Here is a 16137-nt window from a genome sequence, read left to right on the forward strand (position 1 = left end):
TGTAGTTTCCTTTGCTTTGCAAAAGCTTTGAAGTTTCATTAGGTCCATTTGTTTATTTTTATTTCCATTTATCTAGGAGGTGGGTCAAAAAGGATCTTGCTGTGATTTATGTCAAAGACTGTTCTTCCTATGTTTTCCTCTAAGAGTTTTATAGTGCCCAGCCTTACATTTAGGTCTCTAATCCATTTTGAGTTTATTTTTGTGTATGGTGTTAGGGAGTATTCTAATGTCATTCTTTTACATGTAGCTGTCCAGTTTTCCCAGGACCACTTACTGAAGAGACTGTCTTTTCTCCATTGTATATCCTTGCCTCCTTTGTCATAGATGAGTGGACCATAGGTGCATGGGTTTATCTCTGGGCATTCTTTCCAGTTCCATTGATCTATATTTCTGTTTTTGTGCCAGTACCATATTGCCTTGATTACTGTAGCTTTGTAGTATTGCCTGAAGTCAGGGAGTCTGATTCCTCCAGCTCCATTTTTTTCCCTCAAGACTGCTTTGGCCATTGGGGGTCTTTTGTGTCTCCATACAGATTTTAAGATTTTTTGTTCTAGTTCTGTAAAAACTGCCACTGGTAATCTGATAGAGATTGCATTGAATCTGTAGATTCCTTTAGGTAGTATAGTCATTTTCACAATATTGATTCTTCCAATCCAAGAACATGGTATATCTCTCCAACTGTCTGTGTCATCTTTGATTTCTTTCATCAGTGTCTTATAGTTTTCTGAGTACAGGTCTTTTACCTCCTTAGGTAGTTTTATTCCTAGGTATTTTATTCTTTTTGTTGCAATAGTAAATGGGATTGTTTCCTTAATTTCTGTTTCTGATCTTTCGTTGTTAATGTATAGGAATGCAAGAGATTTCTGTGCATTAATTTTGTATCCTGCAACTTTACCAAATTCATTGATTAGCTATAGTAGTTTTCTGGTGGCATCTTTAGGATTCTCTATGTATAGTATCATGTCATCTGCAGTGACCGTTTTACTTCTTCTCTTCCAATTTGTATTCCTTTTATTTTTTTCTTCTCTGATTGCCGCGGCTAAGACTTCCAAAACTATGTTGAATAATAGTGGTGAGAGTGGACATCCTTGTCTCCTTCCTGATCTTAGAGGAAATGGTTTCAGTTTTTCACCATTGAGAATGATGTTTGCTGTGGGTTTGTCGTATATGGTCTTTATTATGTTGAGGTAGGTTCCCTCTATGCCCACTTTCTGGAGTGTTTTTATCATAAATGGGTGTTGAATTTTTTCAAAAGCTTTTTCTGCATCTATTGAGATGATCATATGGTTTTTCTCCTTCAATTTGTTAATATGGTGTATCACATTGATTGATTTGCATATATTGAGGAATCCTTGCATCCCTGGGATAAATCCCACTTGATCATGGTGTATGATCCTTCTAATGTGTTGTTGGATCCTGTTTGTTAGTATTTTATTGAGGATTTTTGCATCTATATTTATCAGTGATATTGGTCTGTAATTTTCTTTTTTTGTAGTATCTTTGTCTGGTTTTGGCATCAGGGTGATGGTGGCCTCATGCAATGAGTTTGGCAGTGTTCCTTCCTCTGCAATTTTTTGGAAGAGTTTGAGAAGGATGGGTGTTAGCTCTTCTCTAAATGTTTGATAGAATTCACCTGTGAAGCCATCTGGTCCTGGACTTTTGTTTGTTGGAAGATTTTTAATCACAGTTCCAATTTCAGTGCTTGTGATTGGTCTGTTCATATTTTCTATTTCTTCCTGATTCAGTCTTGGAAGGTTGTGCTTTTCTAAGAATTTGTCCATTTCTTTTAGGTTGTCCATTTTATTTTTTTGGCATAGAATTGTTTGTAGTAGTCTTTTATGATGCTTTGTACTTCTGCAGTGTCTGTTGTAACTTCTCCTTTTTCATTTCTAATTTTATTCAAGTCCTCTCCCTCTTTTTCTTGATGAGTCTGGCTAAAGGTTTATCAATTTGTTTATCTTCTCAAAGAGCCAGCTTTTAGTTTTATTGATCTTTGCTATTGTTTTCTTTGTTTCTATTTCATTTATTTCTGCTCTGATCTTTATGATTTCTTTCCTTCTACTAACTTTGGGTTTTGTTTGTTCTTCTTCCTCTAATTCCTTTAGGTGTAAGGTTAGATGGTTTATTTGAGATTTTCCTTGTTTCTTGAGGTAGTCTTGTATTGCTCGAAACTTCCCTCTTAGAACTGCTTTTGCTGCATCCCATAGGTTTTGAATCGTTGTGTTTTTGTTGTCATTTGTCTCTAGGTATGTTTTGATTTTCTCTGATTTCTTCAGTGATCTGTTGGTTATTTAGTAACGTATTGTTTAGCCTCCATGTGTTTGTGTTTTTTACATTTTTTCCCTGTAATTGATTTCTAATCTCATAGCATTGCAGTTGGAAAAGATGCTTGATATGATTTCAATTTTCTTAAATTTACCAAGGCTTGATTTGTGACCCAGGATGTGATCTATCCTGGAGAATATTTTGTGTGCATGTGAAAAAGAAAGTGTAATCTGTTGTTTTGGGGTGGAGTGTCCTATAAATATCTATTAAATCTGTCTGGTCTATTGTGTCATTTAAAGCTGTGTTTCCTTATTAATTTTCTGTCTGGATGATCTGTCCACTGGTGTAAGTGAGGTGGCATAGTCCCCCACTATTACTGTGTTACTGTCGATTTCCTCTTTTATTTCTGTTATCAGTTGCCTTATGTATTGAGGTGCTCCTATGTTGGGTGCATATATTTATAATTGTTGTATCTTCTTCTTGGATTGATCCTTTGATCATTATGCAGTGTCCTTCCTTGTCTCTTGTAACATTCTTTAAAGTCTATTATATCTGATATGAGTACTGCTACTTCAGCTTTCTTTTGTTTTCCATTTGCATGGAATATGTTTTTCCATCCCCTCACTTTCAGTCTATATGCGTCCCTAGGTCTGAAGTGGGTCTCTTGTACACAGCATATATATGGGTCTTGTTTTTGTATTCCTTCAGTGAGCCTGTGTCTTTTTTTTTTTTTTTTTTGCGGTATGCGGGCCTCCCACTGTTGTGGCCTCTCCCATTGTGGAGCACAGGCTCCGGACGCGCAGGCTCAGTGGCCATGGCTCACGGGCCCAGCTGCTCTGCAGCATGTGGGATCTTCCCGGACCGGGGCACGAACCCGTGTCCCCTGCATTGGCAGGCGGACTCTCAACCACTGCGCCACCAGGGAAGCCCGAGCCTGTGTCCTTTGGTTGAAGCATTTAATCTATTCACATTTAAGGTAATTATCAGTATGTATGTTCCTATGACCATTTTCTTAATTGTTTTGGGTTTGTTTTTGTAGGTCCTTTTCTCCTCTTGTGTTTCCCACTTAGAGAAGTTCCTTTAGCGTTTGTTGTAGAGCTGGTTTGGTGGTGCTGAATTCTCTTAGCTTTTGCTTGTCTTTAAAGCTTTTGATTTCTCCATCCAATCTGAATGAGATCCTTGCTGGGTAGAGTAATCTTGGTTGTAGGTTTTTCCCTTTCATCACTTTAAATATGTCATGTCACTCCCTTGTGGCTTGTAGAGTCTCTGCTGAGAAATCAGCTGTTAACCTTATGGGAGTTCCCTTGTATGTTATTTATCATTTTTCCCTTGCTGCTTTCAATAATTTTTCTTTGTCTTTAATTTTTGTCAGTTTGATGACTATGTGTCTTGGCATGTTTCTCCTTGGGTTTATCCTGCCTTGGACTCTCTGTACTTCCCGGACTTGGGTGGCTATTTCCTTTCCCATGTTAGGGAAGTTTTCAACTATAATCTCTGCAAGTATTTTCTCAGGTACTTTCTCTCTCTCTTCTCCTTCTGGGACCCCTATAATGTGAATGTTGTTGTGTTTAATGTTGTCTCAGAGGCCTCTTAGGCTGTCTCCATTTCTTTTCATTCTTTTTTCTTTATTCTGTTCGTGGCAGTGAATTCCACCATTCTTTCTTCCAGGTCACTTATCCGTTCTTCTGCCTCAGTTATTCTGCTATTGATTCCTTCTAGTGTAGTTTTCATTTCAGTTATTGTACTGTTCATCTCTGTTTGCTTGTTCTTTAATTCTTCTAGGTGTTTGTTCTGTAATTCTTCTACGTCTTTGTTCAATATTTCTTGCATCTTCTTGACCTTTGCCTCCATTCTTTTTCCGAGGTCCTGGATCATCTTCACTATCATTATTCAGAATTCTTTTTCTGGAAGGTTGCCTATCTCCACTTCATTTAGTTGTTTTTCTGGGGTTTTATCTTGTTCCTTCATCTGGTACATAGTCCTCTACCTTTTCATTTTGTCTGTCTTTCTGTGAATGTGGTTTTCCTTCCACAGCCTGCAGAATTGTAGTTCTTCCTGCTTCTGCTGTCTGCCCTCTCTGAAATGATTTTTGCTCATTATAAAAAATATTCCTTTTCTTGTATTTGTAACTTTGTATGCTATCTTCTTAAAGGTGGATCCCCAAATTGTATAAGCTTCAAGCCCCACAACACATGAATCGGCCCCAGGTCACATGTATAGGAGAGATTTACAGTGTGCTGGCTAAAGAAAACAAATTTTAAATAACTTTTAAAATTTAGTATATTGAAAAGAAAAATATAAATAAGAAAAGTAGCTAGGCACTTTTCTACTTAAGTGGTCTCTCTTTTAATTAATTTTGATTTTATTTTTGCCTCTGTCTGCATTTTTCCCTCTATTTCTTTGATGCATGATTGTTAAATGATGGCAAGGAGAGAAGTGTGGAAAAGGGATTCATTTTGGGGACACAACAAGATATTTTCTTTAACCACTTCATCTGTCTCTTCAAAGAATACTGATAATGGATAATTTTATCCCTTTCATATATTACAGGATAATAAAAACTATAATGTTAAAGAGGAAAGAAATAAAATGTAAAAGTTAATAGCTAATTCATTCTCCATGGTAGTTCAGTCCTTGGCCTTTTCTGAACAGAGAATGCCAATAGTAACAAATTATGTGATGATTATGTGATATGGATAGTTCACTTGGGACCAAGAACAAATGACCAAACTTCAGGACCCGCCTCTTAAACTACGGATCCAAAGATCATAGGTCAGAACTTTATTCACTACATAATCTTCCTGAAAGAATAAATCTTCCAAGTGTCCGGAGGAAAAATGAGTACCAAACAATAGAATTTTAGTCACCAGAAAGAAAACTGCTACTTTATAGAACATTGTGGGGATAAATAAAATAAAAGTGCTTTGTGCTATTCACAGGAGCGCACCAGAGAAATCTACATTATGTTCTGGCTTGTTTCACTCATTTATATGCAGGCCCTAGTTTTTCTCCATCTTTGTACATGAACTCACTTAGAATCAGTTTCTTATAATACTAAACCATTTCAGAGAAAGCATAAAAAGAGAGTTCAATGAATTGCAGGTAACTCAAGGAGCAGTACATAATCAGAATCCTGGTGCTTTCAAGAAGGATAACTGGATGATGATAAACCTAGAGATAGATAGATAGAGAGAGAGAGAGAGAGAGATCATCCTAGAAACTAGGAAGGAACAAAATTAATGTTTTGAAGTGAAAGAAGTGGTTTTATAATGATCAAGAGGTCTAAAATGAACCCAAGAGAGTCTTTATAGGGGTATGTTTTAATATCACACTTGAGTTTCCCAACCATTTCTGTGGTACACCATTGCCTAAGGACAATGCCTTATGAGAAGACTCTGCAAAGATACTTTCCAAATACACCATATATATGAAGACACATCACACACACACACAAACACACAGAGGCAGGTGCACCCTGAAAGGCTGCAGTTATTCTGTTACTGCAGCACCTCAAATTAAAAGTGAGCAATCACATATTAAGTACTTAATATATGTAAGGCATAGAAACTTCCCACTTATGATACTGGAAAGATAGAGTTGAAAGCAATAAATGATTTGGAGGACTTACTATACTTCTTAATTTTTGCGTTTTTTCATCTTATAAGATTTATCTTGTAAAGATGTTGTCCATACCAACAGACTACCACTTAATTTTTGGTATATCAAATTTACTTTTTAAAATGAAGGGATTGTCCTTCTGTATACAAATGGGATTTCATATAATTTTCAAAACAAAGTAGCTGAAGCCATTTGTTTCTCTAAAAAATAAAGTTTTGTCAATATTAATCAGAGTATGGAGCCTTTTTAAAGAATCATAAATAACTGAAAGTTGTTATCTCAGAGTTGATAAGAAAATTTTAACTACCCACTAAAGGAAAAACATTAAAAATCTATTATATAAAGATGACATGAAAAATATTTCCACAAAATATGTATTTTAATTAACTATATAATTTTTCATTTTAGTTTTAATTTGAATATGTATAAACTATTAAATTCCATAACTAAAATAAAATGTATATAGTTTTAATATACTGAGTTATAAGTATATCTTATATTTATTTATCCTTTTTATTGACATATTAAAATTTAAAAAAACAGGGTAACATTTTCACTAATCGGGAAATTATTAATGTGTGTAATTTTATATAATAACCTATATTTCTAAATATTAATTTTTCTGAATAGATCTTGAGCTTTACATTTGTATCTGCAACTTTGCTGATCTCCAGAAGGATACTTAAAAATTCTGGCAACATTTCAGAGGCAGTATCTTTTAATGAATCCAACAATAGGCCTTTGCATATATCTGCCAGTAGGTGGAGCAGACAACATAATTTACTACCCAAGAACAAGGACGAGGGAATGAAAGTCTGTTTATTTGGAATAAAACAAATCTGCAAATGAGATTTTCTTCAAAGGGAATATGTCCTATATGTGTTAGATTTAGTTTGACTGGTTACTGAATCAAAATAAATAACTATTAAATAATCAATCTTTGCAGAAAGATAAATTAAATTTATGAATGGAAGCAGAGTTTGCATTTTACTTATTCAAATCAACTAAAATTAGCTTTGTTTTCACAAAACTTTTACAGGGACAGAGACTTTTTGAAGTGTTCATTTAATAAGGGCGCTAAACCAATCCTGTTTTACAGGTGATGGGGTGCATAACAAATAGTATTTTCTGGGAAATATAATTGACTAATCCTATTATGTCTGTAGCAACAAATTAACCTTATTACTATTAGTAAATGGTGATTGATTATTTATGCAAATAAGTTACCATGTTCAGCTTTCTGATTGAAATAAACATAAACAAAAGGTGCTTTAATATGACTTGAACTTTTTAATTAATAAAACCCTGAGGGGTCTATTAATTCACTCATTGCAATATTAGTTATTTACTTGTGTAATTCTTATTAATGCTAATACATTTGCTTGCATAAAAATGAGATAATTATTATCACTAAAAATTAGTAATAGATTTTAAGATGTACATTAGATTTATACTAAAAAAAGGCTTAAAACTGACTTTAAAACTATGCTGTCAGTATGTCAGTATATCAGCATAATCATCCTAAAATTAATACATTAAAAAACACATGACTTCATTTATTATCTGTATATGAATTCACATATTCACAATTTTAGCTTACAAAATTCTTCACCTTTTCTTATGCATTTATTTGTCTGAATTAATGTTTTATTTCAACTCATCTAAATTAAGCTATATTAGAACTATGAAAATTTAATATGAACATTAGTATTCTAGAAACTACATTAACATCATTCCTAAATTATTGAGATCACCAATAAAATAGTGTTTTTCTCCTGTCTAACAATGCTGTTAGAATTATTCCGTTCAAGCAGCTCAAGAAAACTTTTCTCATCCTCATCTACTTCTTATAAAAATTACTTAGGTTTCAATAGTTTTTCAGTAAATTTTAAAATATCTGCACAAATTGAGAGTTAAAACTTACACAAGCCTTTCAATATAAATCAATTCATATTTTGCATTTATTTTGTACTTAAATGTGTATTTAATATAATTTGAAAACAAAACTCTAAAATCAAGCAATGCAATTAATCTATAAACATATGACTTAAGAATATTTTTAAAACTGCAGCTTCATTTCTTCTCAATAGCCAAGTCATTCTGAAAAAATCATTAACAATACTCGAAATGAAATATGTATCTTTAATTCTCTGATTCTTGCTTAGGTTTGGAAAAGTATTTAAAGATTTTTATTAAAATAAAATAGTAAATGGAATCAGCAAAACCATAAATATAGGTTGTTAATTTCAGTGAGACTGTCTATATAAGCTGTAACAGAAAGTTGGCAATTTCCTTCCAGCCCCCCCAAAAATTGTCTGGCATTAGACTGAAATTAGATGGAATGCTTCTTGTGGTTAAGGAGCATAATATACATTTGTATGACCTGATCCTAGTCCTAGCACAGTAGCAGAAAGATTGTAGGTACTCAAAAATATGTTATTTGGAGTAATTAACTGATGAATTTTAAAGTTAAGATTTATATTCACTCTATTTAGTAAATATCAGTGTTGCATATTTTTGTGTAGGTGAAGTTGATTTATAACTGTACCTATAATATCAGTTTTAAAATTCGACTTTTTAATTTCATGATGAAAAGCACTAATTTAAAGCTAAGTAAAGCAAATCTGGTGGATATAAGGAACAAAACATTTAAAATTTCCAGTACCATCCTGTTAGTACAAGCAATCCCCTGACCAAAGTAAACAGATGAGACCAGGATGATGCCACTATTCTACTTTATCATGAAAGAAAGAAAAGGAAGGAAGGAAGGAAGGAAGGGAGGGAGGAAGGATGGAAGGGAGGGAGGGAGGGAGGGAGGGAGAAAAGAAAGAAAGGAAAAAGAAAGCCTCCCTCAGGAACAAAAGTGTGCCCAGAGTTTCAAAGGGCTGTCCCTTTTATCTCTAGTTAATTGTGATCGAATATTAAAGACCACTGTGACAAAATACACCAACTTGCAAGATTCTAATGAAAACCCCTGACATTTTAATAATATTCCTCTTCAAGGGAGGTGATTTAAAAACATCATTTCCTCTGTATTGCCCTCAGGTCTGTGAAGCCAGGTGTGAAATGTAGGGTAGGCAACACCATTATGAAGATTTCTAACTAATTTTCTTTAATAACTAAAGAAAAGCAAAGAAAGGAAATGAGAAAATGAATGCTTCCAACAGCTAAGACAAATTGAAGAACACGAAAGTGTAGAATCTTAGTTTATCCTTGACAGGTTAAATTCTAATAATATGATTGTTATCATTTACTGAATGTTCTCTAAGGGCCTGGCAATATTTTAAATACATTACATTTAGTCCTCACAATGTTCTCTCAAGGTGCAGAGTGAAACAGAGGCTCAGACAATTCTAGGTAATCTCCTAATACCTTACCCTAAGTGAGAGAGCTTGCATGCCAACTTAGCTCTGACTGATGTAAATGTTCACACTCTTTCTACTGTACCATAGCGCCTCAAAAAAGAAACATTTTATTGGATGCCAGGAAGTTCTGGGGACAAGTGATCACTAAACTAAAATTTAAATACACTGATATTACTAGCAGCCAACATGGGATAAACAGGAGAAAAATGAGATACTGCACTGACAGCTTGCATTGTTAATACAAACATACCTAAAACATAATGGTAATATTGCTTGAATATTTGTTAAGGTCCATGAGCCAAGTCACATGGTCAGGTTTGTGAAATAATTTGTTAAACCAGGCACTTAAATGAAAAACCGAAATGAAATCAAAATACTTTAAAAAATAATGTATATAAAATATCTATCATACTCCCTGACACATGGTAAGCACTCTGTGGATATGTGCTATTATTTTTATTAGTAAAACATCCAAGTTTTTATGGTCTTTCTAAATTATTCCACTATACACCCAATAACTAAATAACCCTGGATAAAACAGAATTAACAGATGTTTCAGTTAAATCTGATTTCACCATTTTTAAGGTTGCTTTCTCTATCACACTACCAATCCTAAGTATGAACCACACAATTAGAACTCAGATTAAGTTTCAAAGTATAAAGAGAGTTCAAAGTTATCATAGAAAACACTGTCCCCAAGAATTATTACTAGGTTTAAAGAATTACAGGATATATTTATAGCCCCCCTTAGTTTCATCAAAATTGAAATTACTAGTAACTAAAGTTTGAAAAAAATGTTTTGCTAAAAAGAATCCTTGATCTGTAATTCTATATCTTTAAAATGTAGCCCACTAATCAAATGGCTAAAACATTTACATTGTTATGAATTTTATAATAAAAAGTGAAAATACTTTTACCTTTTATTTTTAAAACTCTCTTTAAATTATTACCTAAGCATATTTAGAGTTGAAAGACCTCAGTTTGAATACCAGAGCTATTACTAGTAGTTTTGTGCCTATGACCAGTCACAGAATTATCTGAGTTTCAGTTTCCTTGCCTGTTAAATAAAGACAATTCAGCTACCCAAATCCAAGTAAATATTACGATAGTCATCATTATTGTCATTTCAACTACCAAACAGAAGCTAGAGGTACAGGAGGCCTGTTTTCCAAACTTCCTCGGCCAGCCCAGTACTTAATATGGTTTCAACTTTGGATGCCTCTAAGGAAGACATTCAGTCTCAGCTCTCACCCTCTCCCACTGGGACTTCACTTGTCCCTCCCTGTCGGAAGACATCTGCATATGCGACTCAGCTAGAACTCTAAGACTGGACTTGAAGTCTAGGAGAAAGAATAAAAACCAAGAAATTGCTAGTTTCTAGCCTCAAGCTCAAGTAACAAAACACATCTCATCCCCCAAATTCACGCTTTTTTTTTTCCATGCTTTTTTTTAATCGTATTTCTTTGTGAGCAGAATATTCGACATGCAAGTTTTTTTTTTTCTTAGCAACCATGACGAGATCTGAAGCAGTAAAATCTTCCCACGTATCAGAAAAGAAATTTCTAAGTATTCCAAATCCCACACTTATATTTCTATACGAAGATGCAACTGCTCAAGCAGTATGTTTAAAAGCTATACATGAAAACTTGCCTCGGAATTTATTAGATTAATAGAATAGAAAGGATGCAAGAATGGTTTTAATCTCAACATTCACTCAATTAACAGAGAAAACATGAAAGTGACCTCGGCTTAATAACTTCTTAGTTCTTGATCAATTCACAACACAACGATAAGCCACTCAGGCTGGATTTGGAAAGGAAGGTTATGTCCTTCGTGGCGGATCGCAGTGCTGACTTGGACCTTTCTGCCAGCCTCACCCGGCTGCCTCTATGAAGCTGCTGTCAGACCAGCCGGGGTGCCTGCGTGCACCTACACAGCAGCACGGAATTGAACTCGAAGTAGTGTCTTTGTGATATCTTTTCAACAAGTCATGTCCCATTCAGCCTGCTAGTTTATCTCTGTCAGGCTGGGTGCCCAAGTGGCTTCCGCGAGCTGTCAGGGACAGGTAGACCAACCTGCTTTGTGCTGAGGAGGTAATGCATCTTTCGGGCTTGGTAATCTCTTTTCTTCTCCTCCCTTTCCAGGTCGGCCTTCTTCTCTTCCCTTTCTTTCATCTCTGCAAACTCCTCCAGAGCCTTCCTGCAGGAATCAGTTTGCGGTTATTCATGATACGAAAAATCTGCTAACCTTTTAATTCTTTCACTGATGAGAATCAAGTAATTTTTTGAGGGGTAACCATTGTCCACATCCATCAAAATCAGTGGTGGAATCGAACTTACTGGCACATTCTAGGGGAATCTTTGCAATCTTTAAAAAGCATTTAAGTGATTTTTCAGTGGTGAAATTTTGAAAATCAAGTATCTACATATTATAATCAGTTCAATAGCTGAGGAACTGTATCAAATGCAAAGTAAGTTAATTACTATGCTATCATTTTCTTTGGCTATTTTGGACTTAGTTAAATATCCTAAGAAAACATCTGGGCTATTGATTTCCTTTAAATTTGGTATTTACCAAGTTCTCATTGTTTACTTTACACACTAACAGGCTAATTTAAAAAGTGTGATGGGTTTTTACACATATACTTAATTTATTCTAAGTTTACTTCAGTTAAACAGTTTAAATAATATCAACAAGATTACATATATTATCCTGTACTTGAAAGGTTGACATTTTGTTCAATTATATCAATAATTAGAATAAAAGCCAAATTGGGTGCATAAGTTCACAACTTTCTAAGTGTAATAAATTCCATTAAAATAATGAAAATTTCATCACTTATGTATATGTATTTTAAAAATTTAAACAAAAAATCACCTCTTAAAATATACTTTGTGACAAATACCTGCTAAATAGAATATTATCAAATTACGGAAGAATAAATCCTTTATTTTCATAGAACAAGTTTAACCACTCATGCTAAAATGTTTTGAAATTGTACTTTATGCTTTTAAAAAACAGATATGTAACTTAGTGTCTAGTTCTATAAGTAAAATTTTAAGTAAAGCATCTGGGCACATACCTCAAAGATAGCAGGGGAAAGTAGAGGGGAGAATACCAAAAATTAAAAAAAAAAAAAGATTCTCATTTCTACTTCAATGACTGGAAATATTTTTGTCGCAGTTTTCTGTTAAAGGCTACTAATACAATACTTCATACGAGGTTACTTATGAAACACTCTGACGTTTAAAAATCACCATGCTCTGCTATTGCAGCAGAGCTATTTTTTTCCAACATAAGATTAAATTGCAAAATAAATGAATTACTTGGAGTGGCATGGCCCTCATTTTGCCACCCTTCTCTTGAAAATTGCTTATTAATATGAAAACAGGAGTCAGAAAATAGCCTGTTTTACTTTATGCATAGTATTTTGGGGGCTTCTGCACCCACAGAGCTGGGCTGGCTGCACATTTAAATTGTGCTGGCAGGCTGGTACAATGACCTTTCTGACCTGCATCTCAAGGCTATTATTAATCGCTAAGTAACCTGGTAAAGCCAAACAAATTTGTTTCCATTGAAAGGATCTCTGTCTGTGTCTGAGAATTTGTTCTGTACCAAACAAACCTCATTAACTGTGTCCATTTTTGACAAAGAACCAGGAGTTACAGGGATTGGTGACCTTTCTTTGTCCTTAGGTACAAATTTCAAGGCAGTTACATATGAATAAATGAGAATTTTTACCAGGAAAAGTAACAATCATATGGTACATAAGGAAGTGAATACGTCATTAATTTTCACCTTTACTTTTGATATTATGTAAAAAATAAATATCTCTTCTCTAATTCCTCTTGTAAGTCTTTAAGATAATTTAAAATAACCAATGAACTGCCGCTATAAGGATAATTACTCAGATATGCAGGTATCCAATTTTATGTTACTCCAAAGATAAGGACAGGAATTTTCCGAGTAATCACAAAAATTAAAACAACACATCTACAAAGAAGTTTGTGTTCTATAAATAATTTAATGAATATGAAGAGATCTTACATAAGAAAGAAAAAAGGCCCAATAAAATTGAACACATACATGAACAGGCAAGGTACAAAGAAGTAACTAGGACTTGGATACGAAATGAGGGTGGAAATTACTTGAAGCAGTAAAAACCGTCCATCTTCAGGATATGGAAACATAAAATTAAAACAATGTGTACTTGGGGAGCTTGACAAGGAGAGTTAAAACTGAGAGAGGTGTAAAAGAATGCCAGTTTCCAGTATATAAAGAAAACACAGAGTAAATCTAGAAGGAACCGGGAAGCCCTACAAACAAATCCAAGAAATTTGACAAAACCCTAGAAAAACTAATCTGGGGTAATCTCAAACCACAAAAATAATTAATTTAGTCAATTCATACAATTATTGAAAAAAAATCAATCTAAAGTTGCTAGCTGATTTATTGCCCTACTTGAGAGTATACAGTTGTATTGAACACCACAATTATATTTATGTTAAATATTCTTTGTTAAATAACCAAGTAGGAGGAGCTGAATAAATTATTTATCCTTGATATACAGGTTTTTGTTATAGCAATCTAGATGAAGATATGGCTCAATGTAAAGGATGCAGTAAAAAATTATATCCCATTAAAGATTAAAAGCTGGAAACCATTGTAACTAGGGCTCCCTGCAAAAATATAAAATTTACCTATTTTTTAATCCAGCAATTTTTAAAATGCTTTTTAAACAATTAAAAATTTCTCCAAATAGTTTCAGGTTATGAATATTTTTTTTAATTTCAGGTGTATTGACTTATTTCTATCTTCAAAAAAAATCCTGTGATATATATGGGATAGGTATAACTAATTACCCTATTTTACAAATATGAAAACACATAAAGAGATGAAATGACCCATTCTGAATAACAAATCAGTTAATGGCAGAAATGGAATTAGAATCCCTAGATATGCAGATTCTCTAACCACAGACCTGGCTATAGTCATCCTGATACAAGAAATACTACGCAGAAGCTACTTTTATTGAAGGAACCATGATTATTTTCTTTTATCTTATGATCCTGTTTCCTATTATATAGTTAGAGAAACCAGGATAAGTCCCCAGACTTTCTGTACCAGTTTTTATATATACAAAACATTTTGTGATATTAGTTTTAAAATAAAGGCAAAAATTACTGAAACTATGCAAAGCTTTACATATTTGAATATATTTTGCTAATGATATCTATAATGATAATAAAATATTTACATATTCTAATCATGATAACAATAATAAAAATAAGAATAGCCACTTGGAGGCAATATAGTAGAGCAGTTAAACAACATAGACTCTGAAATTACACCTGGTTATAAAATCTCTGCTGGGCTACTTACTAGCTGTTTAATCTTTGAGCCTCAATATCCTCATCTGTAAAATGCAAATATATTATCAGTATTTGTATCTTCTTCATCAAGCTATTGTGAGAATCGAATAGATTAATCTATGTAAAGTGCTCAGAGTAGTGGCTGGCACATAGTAAGGTGCTACATTAGAGAATGTTTCCTGTGAGCTGCGTACTAGGTTACATGCTTTATCTACATAACTGAATAGGAATCTTTTATGCTTTCTTAAATCCCATCAATGATCTTCTCCTTTCTCTCTCCACACTAGTGTGCACCTTATGGATGAGATTTCCCACAAGGCAGAGCAAGGAATCTGGCTTCTAAGAGGCAGGAAGCATGGGGTAAACCTTGACCAGTGGGAAATAGAAGACAGAAGAGATTCATGCAAATGAATTTCCCTTTTTTACTGTCTTTCACATACTGCTTTGAGAGGTCTCCTTGCAGATTGGGAGAAAACCTATGTGGCTAACAAAAGAATGCACACCTGCTCCACTAGGTTGTGTCACTCTGGAACGTGATGTGAAGCAGTGGTCCAGGGCTGCAGGAGGTCATCCCATCACATCCTCCCTATAGGACCAAAGCACCCAATACAGCTGCCCTGACTGTTGGTGGCTGACAGCTCAAGCTACATCTCACTGGAGAAAATCTGCTGCCCCACCCCAGGTTTTGTCACCCTCTCCTCCATTCGGCATCCAACGACTGGTGGTTGAAGGAATACACAGGCCCAGAGCCTCTGTGCCAATCTAGCACTACTCTCAAGGCCCATCCAAAGCCCAGAGCTTCCTGAGATTGGCTGAGACTTCCGATGAGGCTCATCACCTCCCTCTGCTTTCCTTTTCCACTCCCTTAGAGATGTTATTCCCCAAATACTCCCCAATAACACTCACAAACCAAATCACTGTCTCAGAGTCTGCTTCCATCTCTGACACTTCACTCCCCCTTCTCCCTCACCCTCGCTGTCCTGAGCTAGAACCACTCAAACAAAGGACTGGCAGTTTAATCCTTGACTTACATTTTGTTTCCAAGAGCTTCCTGGCTAAGACATCTACTATACCTCATTTAATCCTTTCACAGTCCTGTGATGCAGATATTACCCACACCCATTTCACAGAGGTGAGATCTCTGCCCAAACTCTCAAACTAGAAAGTGGCAGAGTTAGAATTTGAATCTAGGTCTGACACCAAAATCCATGCCTTTAAGCACAATACTATACTCATACCATACATTTTGCCCAATCTAATATTTTATTTAGATATCGATAGACCTTTTTTTTTTCTGTAACTTTGAATATTGTAGTATCCATATTATTTTCCCAAAGTCCTCAAAAGGGAAAAGCTGCTTTGTTTTGGAAAAGTTTAAATGAACTATCGCTACTCTTCTTCATCATCAGATCATAAAATTATAACTGGGGATCTACACGTGACCTTGGAATGGACAGACTTTTGCATTTGCAGCCACACATGTCATCTCTTCTTAACACGTTGTCCACTTGCTACTT

At 34.5% G+C, this 16137-nt stretch overlaps 1 protein-coding gene across 1 annotated transcript in view; it reads right to left on the reverse strand.

The window, feature by feature from the left end:
* SPATA17 (spermatogenesis associated 17) overlaps window positions 1-16137 on the reverse strand; it is a 187455-nt gene that overhangs the window by 93505 nt on the left and 77813 nt on the right. The window contains exon 6 of the mRNA XM_060011032.1: window positions 11324-11447. Coding sequence (XP_059867015.1) covers window positions 11324-11447 — 124 coding nt within the window. The remainder of the gene's footprint in view (window positions 1-11323; window positions 11448-16137) is intronic.

Source organism: Delphinus delphis, chromosome 1 (genome assembly GCF_949987515.2).
Source record: "Delphinus delphis chromosome 1, mDelDel1.2, whole genome shotgun sequence".
In the NCBI taxonomy this organism is placed as follows: Eukaryota; Metazoa; Chordata; class Mammalia; order Artiodactyla; family Delphinidae; genus Delphinus; species Delphinus delphis.